Source organism: Stegostoma tigrinum, chromosome 36, assembly GCF_030684315.1.
Source record: "Stegostoma tigrinum isolate sSteTig4 chromosome 36, sSteTig4.hap1, whole genome shotgun sequence".
Lineage (NCBI taxonomy): Eukaryota > Metazoa > Chordata > Chondrichthyes > Orectolobiformes > Stegostomatidae > Stegostoma > Stegostoma tigrinum.
The window spans coordinates 18,791,046-18,811,539 of NC_081389.1; the positions used below are offsets into that span (position 1 = coordinate 18,791,046).

Genomic DNA, 20,494 nt, shown 5'->3' on the forward strand with positions numbered 1-20,494 from the left:
TGACAACAATAAATCAATCAATTAACAACGCAGGATTTGGGTCAATCCAAAGAAGTAATCAGGTTGGTCCAAGGAGGGGGCTGAGAGACCCTGCTCTATTTGCCAATGTATTGATCCTCAATGTATCAATAATATAATTGAGATATATATTAGGATTTTATACATATAAAATCATATAATTGCAAATGTCAAAAGTCACTGTTCAGGTTCGTAGCCCAAAGCACTTTGCTTTTAAACTTGAGGAATGTTTCCGTAGGGAGAAGCTCCTGCTCTGATATCATGACCAATGTCTTCTCTAAACTGCAAGAGTATGGGGCCACACTGCAATCTGGAATATACCATACAAGGCAGCAGGCAGGAGGCATGTAACAAAGAAAGGTTGGACAGAACATTGATCCCCACCCCACATGGCATTCATGCTACCAACTTGTTTCAAACTCTAGCACAGGCTTCCCAGTCTGATGGTTCAGGTACCACTGTGTGTACTGTTGGACAACGAAAGCCTTTCTGAACTCAATGCATTAATCACCCCCTTAGCTTCTGCCCTTTCCCCAGACTCCTGAAGGATTGCTGCTGAAGCCGCAGTTATTTTCAATGCGGCTATTTTCCTCCTGGTGATTTGAACAGAAAGCTCGACTGTCATTGTCTGCTTGTGCCTCAGTCTTATCATTCCTTTACAGCGCCAGCAAACAGGCTGCATTGCCAAGCCAGCCTATTATCGCCAATAATAGGGATAACAAGGTATGGAGCTGGATGAACACAGCAGGCCAAGCAGCATCAGAGGAGAAGGAAAGCTGACGTTTCGGGCCTAGAACCTTCTTCAGAAATGAAGTGAAATGAAGTGATTCCTTAGTCTGCTGTGTTCATCCAATTCTACACCTCGTTATCTCAGATTCTCCAGCATCTGCAGTTCCTACTATCTCTGTTATCATCAATGTTTACAGCGATCTGTAGTTAGGAATTAAATCAGCTGTATCGAAGGGGCCAAGAAAACAGCCACGGTCCTGTTTATCTTCACATGGAGCTGAGCGCATCAGTGTTTGTCTTCATTAATAACACTCCTCAGCCCGAATCTGACAGCTGTGGATGTTTCAGTTTATTCCCAACAGATCACTGAGCTGATTCATAAATAAAATTCATTGCCCAAGGTTGCGGCTTCAAGTACCATTGCAGAGACTGAAGCACATTACCTAGTGCTGGCACTCCAGTGTAATGCTGCTGGAGATGCTGCACCGTCAGAGACCCCCATCTTCCCTCCCAGGTAAAGGTAAAAGATATCTTGGTGCTATTTAGAAGAACAGCAGGAGAGTTCTGCCTGGTGTCCTGGTCAATATTTAACCATCAATCAACACCACAAGAACAGATTATCTGGTCATTGTCTCATCTCTATGGGAGTCTGCTGTTATGTGTCATTGTTAGTTTTTTTTAAAGAATCTGAAACCTCAGAGTTTACTCAAAGAATGGAACCAATGTGGGTCATTGTTTAAAATTTTACAAGATCAATCAGTGTGAATATTAATAACAACACTTTACCTTAAATTGTCGACAATCATAAATTGTTAAAAGTACAATGAAACATTACTTGTACGGTGGTACAGTGGCTAGCACTGCTGCCTCACAATGCCAGGGATCTGGGTTCGATTCCAGACCCTTGTGACTGCCTGTGTGGAGCTTGCACATTCTCCCTGCATCTCTGCAGGTTTCTTCTGGATGTTCCCATTTCTCCCACAGCCCAAAGATGTGTAGGTTAGCTGTGTTTGCCATGCTAAATGTTTTGCATCTAAAATTCTCTCTCTTCTTCTCTTGGCTATCCTAGAAGTTCAATGCATCTGGCAGCACCTGTGAAGAAAACATCAGAGTTAATGTTTCGGGTCTGGTGGCCCTTCCTCAGAACTTCCTCCCGAACTGGAGAAAGCTCTGAGGAAGGGTCACCAGACCCGAAATATTAACTTTGATTTTTTTTATTCACAGATGCTGCCAGACCTGCTGAGCTTTTCCGGAAACTTCTGTTATTGCTCCTGATTTAGTGCATCTGCTGTTCTTAAAGTTTTTATCCAGAAGTTCCATTCGCTGTTAGGAATCTTTAAGTTAAGAGTTTAAAACTCTTTTTAGCCAACACACAAGATGTCAATTGAATCATTTTGAATGAGCTACAGCCATATAATCATACAGTAATACAGCATGGAAACAGGCCCTTCGGCCCAAACTGGTCCATGCTGACCGTGATGCCCACCCATCTAGTTCCAATTGCCTGCATTTGGTCAATATCCTTCTAAACCCTTCCCATCCATGTATATTTCAAATGTTTTAAAACGTTGCTTTTGTACTTGCCTCAAGCATTTTCTCTGGCCGCCCTCTCATCTTAAACCTATGCCCTCTAGTTTTCAATTCCCCATCCCTGGGAAAAAGACTATACGCATTTATCCTATCTACATCCCTCATGATTTTACACATTTCATTAAGGTCACACCTCATTCTCCTGCATTCCAAGACATAGAGTCTTATCCTGACCAACCTCTCCCTATAACTCAGGCCTATAAGCCCTGGCAACATCCTTGTAAATCTTCTTCGCACACTTTCCAGTTTAACTGTGTCTTTCTTATAACAGGGTGGCCAAAACTGTACACAATAGTTTACCATTCACCAATGATTTATCCAACTGTAACAAAACGTCCAACTTCGAAGCTCAATGCCTAGACCGATGAAGGCCAGCATGCTAAATGCTTTCTTCATCACCCTGTCCACCTGTGATGCTGCTTTCAACGAACTATGTACTTATACTCCTAGGTCCCTATGTTCCACAACACTCCTCACAACCTTACCATTTACTGTATAAGCCCTACCTTGGTTTGACTTTCCAAACTGCAACACCTCAAATTATCTGTATTGAATTGCATTTGCCAATCCTCAGCCTGCTTCCCCATCTGATCAAGATCCCTCTGTAATTTTTGGTAACCTTCCTGCTATCAACGACGCCTCCTCATTTTGTATCATCTGCATTCTTACTAATCATACCTTGCACATTCACATTCAGATCGTTTATGTAAATACCAGATAACTAAGGTCCCAGGACAGGCAGAACCCTGTGACACACCACTAGTCACAGGCCTCCAGAAACAAGAACCTCCTCCTCCTCCCCCATTTCTGAAGAAGAGTTTAGGCCTGAAACATCAGCTTTCTTGCTCCTCTGATGCTGCTTGGCCTGCTGTGTTCATCCAGCTCCACACCCTGTTATCTCAGATTCTCCAGCATCTGCAGTTCCTACTGCCCCTTCAACAATCACCTTCTGCTTCTAACCATCGAGCCAATTATGAATCCAATTAGCTCGCTCTCCCTGGATCCCATGCAATCTAACGTTCATGACTAACCTGCCGTCATGTTTCCTGCACCAAATCTGTTCAAAAACTGCAAAGGTAAAACTTAAACTGTTTGCAACACTTGCAATCAACCCACTCCCATAATTAACTTCTCATTGACCCTGCAATTCTACTGTGTGTCCACGAGGCAACCTGGTCAGATATCATATACAGAAAGCCAGACACTTTACCAGAAATCAAAAAAAAACCTAGCTCTTCAAGGGAACATCACTACCACTTAAAGCAGTTTTCTTTCCACAAAAGAAAGTAAGCACTGTACATAAATTGCTATGTTTTCTACAATATGACACAGGCTGGGGATCAGTTAGCACATTTGGGCTGGTTTGCAATGCAGAGTGACACAGGTTCAATTCCTGCATCTATTGAAGTTACCATTAAGGACTCTCCTCCACAACCTCTCCACTTGCTCAAGGCATGACCCTCAGGTTAAACCACCACCAGTCACCTCTCTCTCTAATGAGACAGCAAACCTCTGGGACAATGCTGAAATTAATTTTACATTTGAAACATATTCCATTGGCTGTAAAATGCTTTAGGACGTCTTCAAGTTATAACAGGTTATTTGGAAATGCAAGCCTTTCTTTTCTAGCAGAGATTAATCTGGTCACAGCAGGCAGCGATACTCTTTTCCCTTTCATAAACTATTTTTACAACTCTCCCTCCCTCCGGTCTCTCAATGTGCTAGCACTACAAGTCAATTATGCATCAAACACCCTCAGCTTGTTATTTCCATAGCTGCAGTAGTTAAGTACTGTTTTGGTGTCTTCTCTGAATGTAAATCGAAACAACCTTTTAACATTTCATCTGTCACAAGGTGTAATCAGACAGATAATTAGAGATAATGGGTGGGTGTTAAAAGGTGTTTTGTACAAGATTGTAAAACCAAGAGGGTAGAGCATTAGTGACTTATAAAGAGCCTCTGAACCTTCAGTTTATAGCTTTAAACTTCCCTTACAGGTAACAGCAACGCCTTGTGCTCTCCAGTGAAAAATGATTATTATCTCCCATCTCGTTGTCACTGCATCCACTGCATTAAAACAAAGCTTGATAATATTTTGGGTCATTGAAAAGTCACTGAGCAGAAACGATAACCTATCCTTCCGCATTAATCACATACAATGCGGAAGTCATTGAATCCCACAGCAGAATAGGAGGCCGTTCAGCCCACTGACCCTGTGCCAGGCAGAAGATACAGAAGCTTAAACACACTCAGCAACAGGTTGAAGAACAGCTTCTTCCTTACTGTTATTAGACTGCTGAATGGGCCTCTCTAATTTCAAACTAATGCTTACTTGACTTTTGTGCACCTCCTGTGCAGACATAACCTTGATTACTTTGCTCTGTCTAAGCACCCTGTGTCCTTGTTTGTTATGTTCTGACTGTACTGCTTGCTAACAGATCTTTTCACTGTACTTAGGTACATTTGATAACAATAAATCAAATCAAATCAAAAAGCTCTCCAATTCGTCCCAATCCTCTTTTGCCAGTTTTCTGCAAGTATCCTTTTCAGACCTTCATCAATTTCCCATTGCATCTGGTTCCACCATAATTTCAGGAAGCACATTCTTGATTATCCTAATACAGAGTCTAAAGGTCTCTGAATTTCTCCTCTGGACCATTTGCAACTTTTTTTTATCTTAATCTTTCATGGGATCTGGGTGTCACATCCCAGGCCAGTATCTACTGACCATCCTAAATTGGCCTTGACTGAGGTGGCATGCTATGCCTTTCAGTGGGAGGTTATGAGTCAACTGCATTGCTTTGGGCCTGGAGTCACATATAGAGCAGACCAGATAAGGATGGCAGATTTCCTTCCTTAAAGAGGATTAATTTTCGCAACAATCAATTATTGTTGTAATGGTCATCATTATTGAGAGTAGCTTCCAAATTCATTGAATGTAAGGAGATTGTGGCATAGTGGTGATATTGCTAGACTAGTAATCCAGAGATTCGGACTAGCGATCTGGAGAAATGTATTCAAACCCATCAGGGCAACTGGAGGAATGTGAATACAATAAATAACACGAGAATATAAAGCGAGTCTCAGTGATGATGACCCATATAACCATGATCCCCAATTGTAAAAACTCATTTGGTTTGCAAATGGCCTTTAGGGGAGGAAATCTACCACCCTCACTCAGCTTGACCTGTATGGGACTCCAGATCATTCTCAGAAATAAGTATACCAAGGTATTCTGTTCGAGGGGCAATTAGGGATGAGTGTCAAAAGCTGGTCTTGCCAACAAGGCCAGACTGGGTAACAATGGCAGATTTCTTCCCCTGGAAGACATTCGCAAACCAGATGGGTTTCTATAACAGTTGATGAAAGTTCAATTGCCTATTACTGAGGCTAGCTTTCAGTTGCAGAGGTTTTTGTTTTATTAATCTGTTGAGTTTATTAGCTGCTGTTAACTGAACCCACATAACCCCAAGGATTGCTAGCCCAGTGACATTATAATATCCCAGCATTGCCCATGCTGCACTGAAAGGCAAGAGTGCATTTTTATTACAACCTTACAGTGTCTTACATTGCTACATTCCAATAGTGACCCATTTCAGAAAATACTTTGTTGGCTGTAAAGCACTTTTGGGTTGTGCTGAGGTCATCAAAGGTGCTAAAGAAATTCAAGATTGTTTTTATTCACTAATGGGATGTGGGCATTGCTGGCTGGGGCAACAGCTATTGCCTGTTGCCCTTTGAGAAGGTGATGGTGAGCTGCCTTCTTGAATTTCTGCAGCTTATCTGATTAGGTACATCCACAATGCCCTGAGGGACGGAGTTCCAGGATATTGACCCAATGACACTGAAGGAATGGCAATATATTTCCACGTCAGGATGGTGAGTGGGTCAAAGGGGAACTTGCAGGGGGTGGTGTTCCCATGTACCTGCTGTCCCTTGTCCTTCTGGATGGAAGTGGAGAATAGGTTTGTAAGGTGCGATCTAAGGAACCTTGATGAATTTATGCAGTGCATTTTGTAGATGGTGCGTCAGAGGTGGGGAACTGAATGTTTGTAGATATTGTGCCAATCAAGCAAGCTGCTTTGTCCTGATGGTGTCAGGCTTCAATTGTAACCTAGGCGACATTAATAGTCAGAGATTCAGTTATTGCAATGTCATCGAATGTTAAAAGAGTGAGAGTTAGATTCTATCCAGCTGGAGATAGTGATTGCCTGGAACATGTGACTCATTCCTCTCTGCACCGGCAAAACAGAGTGCGGTGCTGTCAAACTGGAAAAGCATGAGGAAACAAATTTAAGCATCTTTTGAAATGCTTCTAATCCTGTGCCTCCAGAAATAGGTGTGCAATCAACAGGCTGGGTGCATTGAAAAAGAATTTCGGAAAAATTTCAGGCAATGACACCAGGACTCAGAATAAAATTAATATTATTCCAGGAGAACTGCAGCCACTGAGGGCCAGGTTGGTGCAAGATACGAGCGCTGTCAGATTCCGCACACAATAAATGCTAGTTTTCCCAGCGATACCCACGTTTCTCGGAATGAACAATGAAACTGACAGAGAACAATCCAGGTTGCATTTTAGCCTTGCCACTAAGAAAAGAATCAGACGTGGTTGGGAGGAGGGAAGGGAAACTGACCCATAAATCCAATTATTTTGTAAGTGACTGTCACAGGGCTCATTGATTACAATTTGCCAGTAAATGAGGTGAGATGGATCTACTTCAATGCATAACAAGTGCTCCCTCATCTTTGGCAGAGGTTTTACAAAAGCGTTTTCTGTGAAAGCAACATTTCAAGGCCACATTTTTTAATTGAAATGGGAAAAGCATTGTTTAGAGAAACAGAAGCCCTCCCCATCTGTTTGTGTCTCTTCGGTGGCAGTGCTCCTGCTACCTGAATGCGAGGCAGCAAAGGCTCAGCACCAGTCCTCCTGAGTTCTACTCCTCCTCCTCCCTGACTTTCTGGAGTATAGTTGCCCTCTGATACTGCCACTGAATGTAGAGCAGCGTAGTTTCTAAGTAACTAAAGTGATGGCCTAATGGATTTTATCACTAAACTAACTCCAGAGACCCAGGTCATGTTCTGCGGGCCAGAATTTGAATCTTACCTTGGCAGATGCTGGAATTTGAATTCAATAAAAATTCTGGAATTCGGAGTATAATGAAACTGTTATCAATTGTCAGGAAAAGAACTCGTCTGGTTCATTATTGTCTTTTAGAAAACAAACCGATGTTCTTATCTGGTCTGGCTTACACATGGCTCAGGGGAGTGGGGGGGAATCTAATAGGAACATATGAAATTACAAAGGGAACAGATAGGATAGAAGCAGAAGGGTTGTTTCCACTACAGGGTGAAACTGGAATTATGAGGCATAGCCTCAAAATAAGGGAGAGCAGATTTAGGACTGAGCTGAGGAGGAACTTCTTCACCCAAAGGGTTGTGAATCTGTGTAAGTACCTACCTAGTGAAGCAGCTTGAGGCTGCCTCTTTGAATTTTTTTAAGGAAAAGGTAGATTTTCGATCAGTAAAGGAATTAAGGGTGAGAGTGAGTGGGCAGGTAAGTGGAGCTGAGTCCATGAAAAGATCAGCCATGATCTTATTGAATGGTACAGCAGGCTCAATGGGGCAGATGACCTCTCCTGCTCGTATTTCTGATGTTCTTACGCAGACTAAGAGCAATGGCTCTTAGAGTCATAGAGTTGTAAAACATGGAAACAGGCCCTTCAAACCAACTTGTCCATGCCGACCAGATATCCTAATCTGATTAAATGCCCTCTGGGCAATAAGGGATGTTCAAAACGTCCATATCCCATGAATGAATAAAAACAATTAGCTATCAAACAAAAAATGGCTAAGTCCACATTGATGTTTCTCTTGCATATCCTCCCACTCACCTTCATCTCACCCTATCAGAACCCCTGGAAACAGGCCCTTCGGCCCAACAAGTGCACACCGACCCTCAGAGCATCCCACTCAGACTCATACCTATAGCTCACATAAGCTATGTATCTCTGAATGCTCTGGGCAATTTAGCACGGCCAATCCACCTAACCTGCACATCTTCGAACTGTGGGAGAAAACCGGAGCACCCGGAGGAAACCCACGCAGACACGGGGAGAATGTGCAAACTCCACACAGTCAAGTTGCCCAAGGTCCCTGGCGCTGTGAGGTGGCAGTGCTAGCCACTGAGCCACCGTGCCACATATAGTCTGACTAATTCCCAATGTGATGCACCTATACTTACTCCCTCAGCTACACCTTCTTCAGTCTCTCAAAACCCTTTCAATGATAATATGGTCAGAACTTCAAAGACTGGGTTTTACATTGAAACCATTTGCAAGAAACCATTGCTAATTGTTGTAAACAACCATCTGGTTCACTAATGTCTTTTAGGGAAGGAAATCTACCATCCTTACCTAGCCTGATCTGCAAGTGACTCCAGGCCCATAGCAATATGGTTGTCCCTTAAATGCTGTCTGCCCTAGCAAGCCATACAGTTCAAATGGCAATGGGTATCATTGGGGCAGCACGGTGGCACAGTGGTTAGCACTGCTGCCTCACAGATCCAGGTTCAATTCCAGCCTCGGTCAACTGTCTGTGTGGAGTCTGCACGTTCTCCCCATGTCTGCGTGGGTTTCTTCCAAGTGCTGCAGTTTCCTCCTCAGTCCAAAGATGTGCCGGTTATTTGAATTGGCCATGCTAAATTGCCTGTAGTGTTCAGGGAGATAGAGGGGTATATTAGGTGGGTCATAGGGGGATGGGTCTGGGTGGCATGCTCTGAGGTTCAGTGTGGACTTGTTGGGCCAAAGGCCTTATTTCCACATTGTAATGATTCTCTGATTCTAGTCTTTCCAGTGATGCCAACATCCCACAAAAGATGGTGGGGGGGATAAATGGCTTGTGAGCCAACACAGGGGACTATGGGGGTAAATGGTTTGTGAGCCAACACAGGGGACAATGTGGGTAGGGGATAAATGGCTTGTGAGCCAACACAGGGGACGATGGCGGGGGGGTAAATGGTTTGTGAGCCAACACAAGGGACGAAGCTGGGGGGTGTGAATGGTTTGTGAGGCAACACAGGGGACGATGTGGGGAGACAGGTCTCACTGTGCAGCAGAATTTTGGATGATCTCATGTTTACCCCAGAGGGGAAACCAAGCAACAAAAATACACTAGATAACAAAGTGTGGAGCTGGATGAACACAGCAGGCCAAGCAGCATCTTAGGAGAACAAAAGCTGATGTTTCGGGCCTAGACCCTTCATCAGAAAAGCTTTTTCTGAATTTTTTTCTGAAGAAGGGTCAAGGCCTGAAACGTCAGCTTTTGTGCTCCTAAGATGCTGCTTGGCCTGCTGTGTTCATCCAGCCCCACACTTTGTGATCTCAGATTCTCCAGCATCTGCAGTTCCCATTATCTCTGAACAAAAATACACTATCCATGTGATCCAGGAAAGGTCCAAGTAACCCCAATATCCCCAGCCTGTTAAGGGAGAGAGTTCTAGGCTTCCACTGCCATTTTTGTGTGAAAAAGAATTTCTCGACCTCACAGCAAATGACCAAATTCAAAACTGTGTCTCTTTGTTCCTGCTCAGACACCCTTTCAAATCTATTCAAATCTTGAACATTTCAATCAGATCACCCCCTTGAGAATCTCCATGGCGACTCACGTGTGTGTAAGGAGGTCCTTCAGGCATCCTCACAGGCGTACCCGCAGGTGATGAAAGATGGAAGCTGGAATCACTTGGCAACCGTTGATGTCTGGTATACACTTCTGCTAGACTAGGAAACGGACTTTCTTCAGGAGGCCTCGCATTGGTTTCTTCTACAGTTTCATCCTGCGGATGAGGTATTGAAACAAAAGAACACCAATAAACATTAAATGGTCCTGGCCCTCCCTCCTCTGTGGGAGAGCCTGCACCACATGGGCTACAGTGGCTCATGAAGGCAGATCATTTTCAGGGTCATTAGGGATGGGCAATAAATGCTAGCCCAGCCAGTGCTGCCCCCAACCAATGAACAAACATCAGCTGAAAGAGACAGGGAGCAGTGATCGTCAAGGAACTGCCTTCCTTCAGGTAGAAGATAGGCCTGGCAAGATTTGGCAAGGAATTCCCCAACACTGGCTAGAGAGCAGAAACCTACCATCATAAGCAGTTGAGATGACACTCGGTACCGACAGTCCCTGTTGACTGGGAGGTGATGGAGTGTCACTGGACTAGTAATCCAGAACCGCAAGCAAATGTTCATAGGACATGGATTCCAATCTCTCTCATGACAGGCTGTGAAATTCGAATTCAATAAAAATAAAGGTGAGTTAGTATTGATACCTCACTACGCCAGGGACCTGGGTTCAATTCCAGCTTCGGGCAATTGTCTAAGTGGAGGTTCTCTCCATGAGTTTCCTCCAGGTGCTCCGGCTTCCTCCCACAGTCCAAAGATATACACGTTGGATGGTTTGGCAGCACTCAATTGCCTCGTAGAGTCCAAGGATGTGCAGGCTACCTGGGCTAGCCACAGGAAATGTGGATAAGATTGGAGGGCTGGATGCAGGTTGGATGCTTGTCAGAGAGGTTGGTGCAGACTCAATGGACCAAACTGTCTCTCCATGCATTATAGAGATTCTATGAAAAGCTAGACTAATGGTGACCACGCAACTTCTGTGAACTGTGCTAAATAGTCTGTCGTGTTTACTAATATCCTTTACGGAAGCAAATCCGCCAACTTTACCCGGTCTGGCCTCACATGTGATCCAGACCGCAGAAATGTCATTTTCTCTTAACCTCTGAAATGGTCTAGCATGTCATTCAGTTCCAAAATGATTAGGGTTAGTTAATAAATGCTAGCCTTGCAAGCAATGCCCACATCTCTTGAACGAATAAATGTAAAACAAGCTGTATTTGGCTATTTAATCTCTTGTTTCTTAATAAACATATCCATCAATCCTAAAATTATTTACAAATATTTGGCTGGTATCTGTAACAAAACCTTACAACTATCTTCTGATATTCATGAATATTACACACAAGCGTTAGGTAAAAGCTGACCGAACGTTTGGCCAGGGCTGGCCTTTTGTGATGATCGAATAGATCCTAAGACGATAATTTACAAAATGTCAGCAGAGGCTTAGTATCATCAAGCGTTAACACAAAAAAATTGGTTTGCAGGTGGGATGCAGTGTGGACCTGGAGAAACACAACACATCAGACAACAAAGGTGTAGGCCCAAAACAATAACTCTCTTATTCCTTTAATGCTGCTTGACCTGCAGTGTTCCTCCGGCTCCACACTGTACCGACTCTGACTCCAGCATGTGCAGTTCTTGATATCTCCTGGTTTGCAGACACAACAGGTAATTCGGAAGGCAAATGGAATATTGTCCTTCATTGCTAGAGGAAAGGAGTGTAAAAATGGGGAGGTTGTGCTACAGCTGTATGGGGCCCTGACAAAGCTACACCTGGAGTATTGTGTGCAGTTTTGGTCTCCTTACTTTAGGAAGGAAGTACTGGCACTGGAGGGGGTTCACTAAGTCGGTTCCGGAGTTGAGAGGGCTGGTTTATGAGGAGAGATGGAGACTGGGATTATATTCATTGGAATTTAGAGGAATGAGAGGTGGGATCTTACAGAAACATATAAAATTATGAAGGGAATAGATAAGATAAGGAGGTTGTTACCACTGGTGGGTGAAATTAGAACTAGGGCGCATAGCCTCAAAATAAGGGATTTGGGACTGAGTTGAGGAGGGATTTCTTCACCCAGTGGGTTGTGAATCTGTGGAATTCCCTGCCCAGTGAAGCAGCTTGAGGCTACCTCGTTGAATTTTTAAAGACAAAGATAGATTGTTAAAAAGGTAAGGAATTAAGGGTTATGGTGAATGGGTAGGTAAATAGAGCTAAGACTACAAAAAGATCAGCCGTGATCTTAATGAATGGCAGAGCAGGCCAGATGGCCTACTCCTGCTCCTGTTTCTTACGTTCAAAGGATGGTTAAAAGTCAATCACAACGTGTTATTGGAATACTGGGTGGGCCAGCCCAGGTCAGGGTGGTGGGTTTCTCAGCAGATGAAATCTTGCCAAGATCGGTGATGTCTTTTCAGCATGGTTACCACCCTCGGAAAGATGTTAGGGCAAGAGTTGGGTTTCCACAATATTCTTCACACAAAGGGTAATGGACACCTGGATCTCTCTCCCAGGAAAATGTCTGATAGACCAAGGATGTTTGGAAAATCTCAAAGCCAGCATGAATAGAGTTTTCTTAGGCTTAGTTCTTAAGGGTTGAGGAGCTACAGATGGGTGAAGATGCAGATCAGTCATCGTCTAATTGAACAGGTTGGAAGGGCTGAATGGCCGATACATGCGTCTATATCTCACGTTGCTACTTTAACAACCGAGATTCACAACCCCTCTACCACTGGAGACACATCTCACATCAATCAAACAGAAATGCCATTGATATATTCAGCTCGTTACCTGAGGGATGGATGAAGGCGATGTTGGAGTGGGCACCTGTTGCTGTGGTGACGCAGTTAAAGGCACGTGCAGCGCTGGCGGGGGTGAGCCTGGGCTGATGAGGTCAGACGGCCCTCCCTCCTCACGCGGCACTATCATCAAGGAGTCAGTCTGGGACACCGTGTCCTTCGGGCATCTCACCGTGTGAAAGGACACGTTGCACGCCATCCTCCCACAATGCATCGTGAGCTCATCATCCTGGACACGCAACAGGGCCACAATGATGCTGTAACAGTAAAAGTCCTCGTTTTCCTTCGCAAAAACATTTATTCTGGGGGCGTTAGTGCGCGGATAGATGGCAAAAAAGGCCTCCCCTTCCTTTGTTCCACTCCTCAGGGATGTGCCAGTTACTCGAAAGGCTTCAATGCGTAATCGCACATCATGGTTCTTATCATTTTGACAGAAACCTGTAGAACAAAGAAAGGTTTTGCATTTTTCTTCATCACACCTTCCCCAAGCTTAGATTCTCTGAAAACACTGCTCGGCTAATTATTTCAAATCATGATTACAATTGGAAAATTTGGCATCGATTTACATATAGTAAGCTCCCTTTAATAACAATGAAGTGAATAAGAAGATGATCTGTCTTGGGGGCTGGTTTTATGGTGAATATTGGTGTGAATCCCCCTTCTATTCTACAGATAATACCCAATGAGTCTTTCGCACAGACAGGACGCTGGTTTCCAATATCATCAAAAAGACAGCACCTCTGACAATGCTGCAGTCACTCAGTGCTTCATTGAAGTGTCATGTTAGATTTTATGCTCAGGTCTTTTAAGTGGAGCTTAAACCTAGCACTAGAGGCAAGCCGGGTACTCACTGAAGATGTGGTCTATCATCTTTCCCAATGCAGGACCCTTCACAACCCACATCGAGTCCACTGGTTAAATACTGATTATCATGGGGAGACTGTGACATGACCAATAGTGCAGAAGATGTTGTGTTTTCTTTCTTCTTCTCTTTGTGCTAATGAACAGATGAACACCAAAGCGCCAATGAGGCAGAAGGAGCTGGATAACACTTAAATACATGGATTCATTATTAAACAATTGAGAAGGTGGTAGCAGCATTACAAAGCTGGTGAGCTATGTGTGGTTCCTCCCAGCAAACTAAGGCAATCTGAATCACGTTACATTTCATCTTATTCCCCCCCTGCAGTAATTTATACAGAAAACACAACTTTGTCCACTTAAAGGCATACCACAAAACTGGCTGGCTGTTCCACTTCTCCCACTGAGGTCATTGGAGAGAAACTAGGGAGACGGTTTTAAGTGAAAGACCAGATTGGAATTCTAAAATTTATTTTGCATATCTAGTGGAGTAAGAGCAACAGTAGCTTTAATTGATATAGCATCTACAACATAGTAAAACATCCCAAGGGGCTTCAAAGGAACATTATCAGAGAAATTGAGCTGAGGCTCATTAGACAGTCTAAGAGCCGGGGCGGGGTGGTTGGGGCGGGGGGGTGGTGTTTGCAGTTTTAAAGAAGATCTTAAAGGAGGAGAACAAGGTAAAATAGTCAAGAAGTATAAGGAGACATTCACAGACAGCAATCCCAGGAGTGAGCCCTGTATGGGCGCTGAGGTTCCCTGCCATCTGCAGCGGTGTTGAGAGTAGACGAGATAAAGCTAGTGGGGGAAAAGCATGCCAAAGTGGTGGAGATTGAGCCCTCACAAGAAGTTCCAGCACGGCTAAGTGCTTAAGAAAGATTGTAAAGTTTAACTTTTAGCTTTATTTCTTTGTTTTTCTACTTAATACCAAGAATGGCTGTAATGTTTAAGCTTTAACTTCTGTATTTCTTTCGACTGTGTTCTTCACTTGGCTACTAGTACCTAAAATGGCGCCACACATGGCAACATTGTATAATTTTGCACTTGTGTACGCCTGACAATAAAGTCTAAATCTAAACTTCGAGCTCAGGCAGCTGACAGCAGTCACTGCTGGAGCAGTATTAAAACTGGGGACACACAAAGACCAGTATCAGAGGCAGGGCAGATCTCAAAGGTTTGTGGAGCTGGAGGAGGTTACAAAATGAGGGAGGGGTGAGATGAAGATGGGATTTGAGGATAAGAATTGGGGTTTTCAATGTAAGCATTTTTCAATAGGGTAACAATGTCAAGTTCATGAACACAGGAACAGTTGGCGAATGGGACTTGGCACGAGTTTAGGATACGGGTAGCAGAGTTTAGGGTAAGACCATAAGACCATAAGACCTAGGAGTGGAAGTAAGGCCATTCAGCCAATCGAGTCCACTCCGCCATTTAAATCGTGGCTGATGGGCATTTCAACTCCACTTCCCTGCACTGTCCCCATAGCCCTTGATTCCTTGTGAGATCAAGAATTTGTTGATCTCTGCCTTGAAGGCATCTAACGTCCCCGCCTCCACTGCACTCCATGGCAATGAATTCCACAGGCCCACCACTCTCTGGCTGAAGAAATGTCGTCTCATTTCTGCTTTAAATTTAGCCCCTCTAATTCTAAGGCTGTGCCCACGGGTCCTAGTCTCCCTGCCTAACGGAAACAACATCCCAGCATCCACCTTTTCTAAGCCATACATTATCTTGTAAGTTACTATTAGATCTCCCCTCAACCTTCTAAACTCTAATGAGTACAATCCCAGGATCCTCAGCTGTTCATCACACATTAAACCTACCATTCCAGGGATCATCCATGTGAATCTCCACTGAACACGCTCCAGGGCTAGTATATCCTTCCTGAGGTGTGGAACCCAAAATTGGACACAGTATTCTAAATGGAGCCTAACTATAGAGCTTTATAAAGCCTCAGAAGCACATCGCTGCTTTTATATTCCAACCCTCTTGAGATAAACGACAACATTACATTCGCTTTCTTAATCACGGACTCTATTTGCAAGTTAACTTTTAGAGAATCCTGGACCAACACTCCCAGATCTCTTTGTACTTCTGCTTTACGAATTTTCTCACCATTTAGAAGATATTAAAAGGATGAGCTCAGGTGCAAGGCAGGAAAAGAGAAGCCCTGAAAGCTGTGGATAGGCTCTCAGTATTTGAGAAAGCAATCCAAGAAAGCTTTCATCATATTGATAGTGATAATGACAAACTAGCCCTATCTACATGAAGTCAGATGGGTCATTAGGGATGGGCAATAAATACTGGCCCAGCTCAAATCTCTTGACCAAAGAAATGCACTACTTGAATTTTTAATGTATACATCATTAGATAAAGAACCAGAAGTAGGCCATTCAGCCCATCGAGTCTACCCTGTCATTCAATGACACCGTGGCTGATAGGATCATCTCCACTTTCCTGCAATTTCCCCATGACAATTGTTAAAATAATTTTACCTTTTGGAAGCCTGAAAATGAATTTTTTTTTGAGGACAGCCTGGATTTCATTAACATTGGTCTGTGCAATGACATCGGTGGCTCCTGTGTTGGTGGTTAACATATCACCATCATTCACCTGTAACCGCACCCCTGTCCCAGAACCTTCCAGAAGCGGGTTTTCCACTGTTAGTCTCAAGATGTATTGTCCCACCTCATTAAACTGCACATTGATGATTTCAAACTCAAAGTCAAGCTCCTTGTCTTCGATTCTCAACTGTGACCTGTGCATGCTTCAGTCTTTTTTCCTTTTGAAAAGAGCTTTTGCAAATGCTCTCCCCACTTCAAATGCCACTGGACAGAAACAAAATTCAAGCAGGTCCTACAACAGAGACAGAGGGAGAAAGTTTAGACATTGCTATTTGGGTAATGTGAAAGGAGTAACCTTTCCAGATCAAATGTCTTCTTATTCTAAAACTATACTTTATTCATAAAAAATACTTTATGTATATACATAGTCACAAACGCAGTTCAGTTTTGTACTGTAGCAGATGAAGAAAATGAGCAACATTGGAGTGTGACTGTAACCAACAAACAAGCCAAAGGCATCTCTTACTTGTACAAGACTATGCTTACATGCATTTGAGGCACCAAGCAGATCTGATAACTGAATGGATGCCCACTTCATTTCAGCAGGAAGGCAGATCCTAATGGTTTCCTCTGATCCATTGCTTGGAAAGACAGCTATGAGTAACAAAAGAATTCACAATTCACTCAGTGTAATATTACCTGTGCCTTGACTGCAGGAGGAATGCTGCCTCAAATGGAATGATAAACAGGCACTTTGTACGTGAAATCCAAAAGCAGCCCTTGATCTCACATTGCCAGTTTTCGGTTTGGAAATGCGATTCACACAACCTGCTCTGTTTGTTGTGGTGAATCCAGGCAGCAACCATGAGCCAATCAAACTGCTGCACAAAACAAACAAAGTAGACTTCAAAGTCAAAGGATTATATGTCTTTTCACAACCACGGTGATGTATTATACAAAGGCTGGTTCCTTTAGCTGCCAATGTTAAACTTCAAACACACCTCGAAGGTGCACACAGTTAAAAATGCATTGACCTGCGTTCCATCTTATACTTTCAGACTTTGCTCTCACTGATCTTAGCCAAATGGGAGCTTTAGATCCTTTGATTAAAAACTCCATCCAGTCTGGCATAATGTGGGCCCATTCCTTTGCCAACGGTAGAGTCATAGAGCTGTACAGCACAGAAACAGGCCCTTTAGTCCAACTCCTCATTGCTAGCCAGATATCCTAAATTAATCTAGTCCCATTTGCCAGCATTAGGCCCATATCCCTCCAAACCCTTCCTATTCATGTACCCATCCAGATGCCTTTTAAATGTTGCTATTGTACCAGCCTCCACCACCTCCTCTGGCAGCTCGTTCTGTAATTTACATTTATATAGCACCACTAGTATGCAGGCCATGCAGGTGAACAGGACAACCCTGACCATCACCAAGCCTCGGCCCACGCTGACGATATCGCAGTCCCCACAAACATCGCGGGCCCCCAGCATCATCAAAGTGCCCAGCTCCACCACGCTGCCCATCCAGACTCTGCCCGGCCATCCACTCCAACTCAGCCCTCCCCGCCTATCCCACCCCCCACCCTGGCAACCAAGTTCATCCTGCAACAGCTGCATGAAAGTATTTTTCCAACAATAAATCATGGTCATCATTAGGCTCTTAATTCCAGATGTTCATTGAATTCAAACTCCACCATCTGCCATGGCAGGATTTGAACCTGGATCCCCAAGACATTACTTGGCTCATTGGAGTAATAGTCTAGCAATAATGCCACTAGGCCATCATCTCCCCAAATCTGTGCGTGCGTTGTAGTTGGGAGTGTGAGAGAGAGAGTGTGTTTTTGTGTTTGCGTGCATGTGCGTGTGTGTGTGTGTGTGTGTGTGTGTGTGTGTGTGTGTGTGTGTAGGAGCTGATTTGTGTATGGTGTGTGTGTGTTAGTGGGTAGGGCGTGTGTGGGAGAGTGGCGGTGTGCAGAGGGTGGGATTATAAGGATGTGTGGAGTTGGTGTGTAGGGGGAATTATGAATTGTGTAAATATGTGTGTTATGAACAGGTATATGAGTGTGGGGGTGTGTGTCTATGAGTGGGGGTACAGAGGATGTGAAGTGTGAGTGCGTGAGAAATGCAATGTGAAACATTAATTTTCTCTTCACCACCAACAAAAAGCAATCAGTGAGCTACTCCCCTCTCACACAAACATACAGAATAGAAGCATAAGTACACATTTGGCCCCTCACACTTAATCCACTATTCAGGAGGGTTTTTTTAATACTCCTTCATGGGATGTGAGCATTGCTGGCCAGGACAGTATTTATTGCCCATCCCTAATTGTTAAGAGTCAACCACATTGCTATGGGTGTGGAGTCACATATAAACCAGTTAAGCCAGCTTTTCTTTCCCTCAAAGACATTAGTGAACTAGGATAACAAGGTGTGGAGCTGGATGAACACAGCAGGCCAAGCTGCATCTCAGGAGCACAAAAGCTGACGTTTCGAGCTCTGATGAAGGGTCTAGGCCCGAAACATCAGCTTTTGTGCTCCTGAGATGCTGCTTGGCCTGCTGTGTTCATCCACCTCCACACTTTATCTTGGATTCTCCAGCATCTGCAGTTCCCATTATCACATTGGTGAACTAGATGGGATAGCATGAATTGCCGATGCTGGAGTCAGAGATAACACAGTGTGGAGCTAGAGGAACACAGCAGGTCAGGCAGCATTAGAGGAGCAGGAACATTTTTCTGAAGAAGGGTCTTCTGATGCTGCCTGGCCTGCTGTGTTCCTCCAGCTCCACACTGTGTTATCAGTGAACTAGCTGGGTTTTTATAACAACAGCAGGCTGTTTTTTATTTCCCGATTTTATTGAATTGAAGTTTCACCATCTGACCATGGCAGGATTCAAACTGATATCCCCAGAACATTACCTTGAGGTTTGGGATTACTCGTCTAGAGACAGCACCCCGATCCCATCAACTCCTTGTAAATAAAATCAAACCGAAAGAATTGCGAATGCTGGAAATTAAGAAAAAAAAGAAATTGCTGGCAGATCTGGCAGCATCTGTGGACAGAAATCAGAGTTAACATTTCAGGTCCAGGGACCCTTCATCAGAACCTGAAACATTAACCCTGATTTCTCTCCACAGATGCTGCCAGACCTGCTGAGTTTCTCCAGCAACTTCTGTTTTAGTACTTTGCTGTAAATGATGTATTTGTGTTTCGAAATCCATTTTCCCATTTATCTTAATAGCCTTTCATTTGTTCAATTATTGTAGACCCTTCTGGTGAAGCATCACGCTGGTCTTAAAATGTTAACTCTGCTTCTCTCTCCACAGATGCTGCCGGACCTACTGAGCTTCTCCTGCACTTTCTGTTTTTGATATAAAATTTTGAGGGTTAGTGGGGGCATGCAGCATATGAAGCTGAGATAGATTCTTGATTTGGGGAGTCAAGGCTGTGGTAAAAGGATGGGAAATTGGATGTGAGATATGGATCAGCCAATGATCCATTGAATGGTGGAATTGGTTGCTATAGGAATGTTCCTATTTCTTATGGTCTTAAACTAGTTACCTCAGAGTACAAGGAGATCTTGATCAGATGGGCCAATGGGCCAAGGAGTAGCAGATGGAGTTTAATTTAAATGAATGTGAAGCACTGCAGTTTGGAAAGGCAAATCAGGACTTAAACACTTAGTGGCAAGGGTCCTGAGGAGACCTTGGGGGCGCAGGTCCAAAGTTCCTTGAAAGTGGAGGCACAGGTAGACAGGATAGCGAAGAAAGTGTTTGATGTTTGCCTTTATTGGCCAGTGCATTGTGTACAGGAGTTGAGACGTCACATCGTGGCTGTAGAGGACACTTTTGGAATACTGCATTCAGCTCTGGTCTCCCTGTTGTAGGAAAGATGTTGATAAATGTGAAAGATACAGAAAAGATTTACAAAGATGTTTACAAGGTTGGAGGGTTTGAGCTACAGATCAAGGCTGAATAGGCTGGGACTATTTTCCCTGGAGCATCAGAGACTCAGTGGTGAACTAATAGAATCATGAGGAACATGGATAAGGTGAATAGCCATGGTCTTTTTCCCTGGGTGGGGAATCCAAAACTAGAGGGCACAGGTTTTGAGAGGGGAAAGATTTAAAAGGGACCTAAAGGGGCAACTTTTCCACACAGAGGGTGCTGTGTTTTTGGACTGAACTGCCAGAGGAAGTGGTGGAGGCTGTTACAATCACAACATTTAAACAGCATCTGGACGGGTATATGAATAAGG

The 20,494-nt window shown here is 43.9% G+C and overlaps 1 protein-coding gene across 1 annotated transcript in view; it reads right to left on the minus strand.

Moving 5' to 3' along the window:
• ccdc33 (coiled-coil domain containing 33) overlaps nt 1-17,032 on the minus strand; it is a 282,618-nt gene extending 265,586 nt beyond the window's left edge. Inside the window, exons 1-4 of the mRNA XM_048520540.2 lie at nt 16,934-17,032; nt 16,166-16,526; nt 12,802-13,247; nt 10,004-10,171 (exon numbers count right to left, since the gene is read on the minus strand). Of these exons, the coding sequence (XP_048376497.2) occupies nt 10,004-10,171; nt 12,802-13,247; nt 16,166-16,436 (885 nt within the window). The 5' untranslated portion in view covers nt 16,437-16,526; nt 16,934-17,032. The remainder of the gene's footprint in view (nt 1-10,003; nt 10,172-12,801; nt 13,248-16,165; nt 16,527-16,933) is intronic.
• Nucleotides 17,033-20,494: the final 3,462 nt, after the last annotated feature.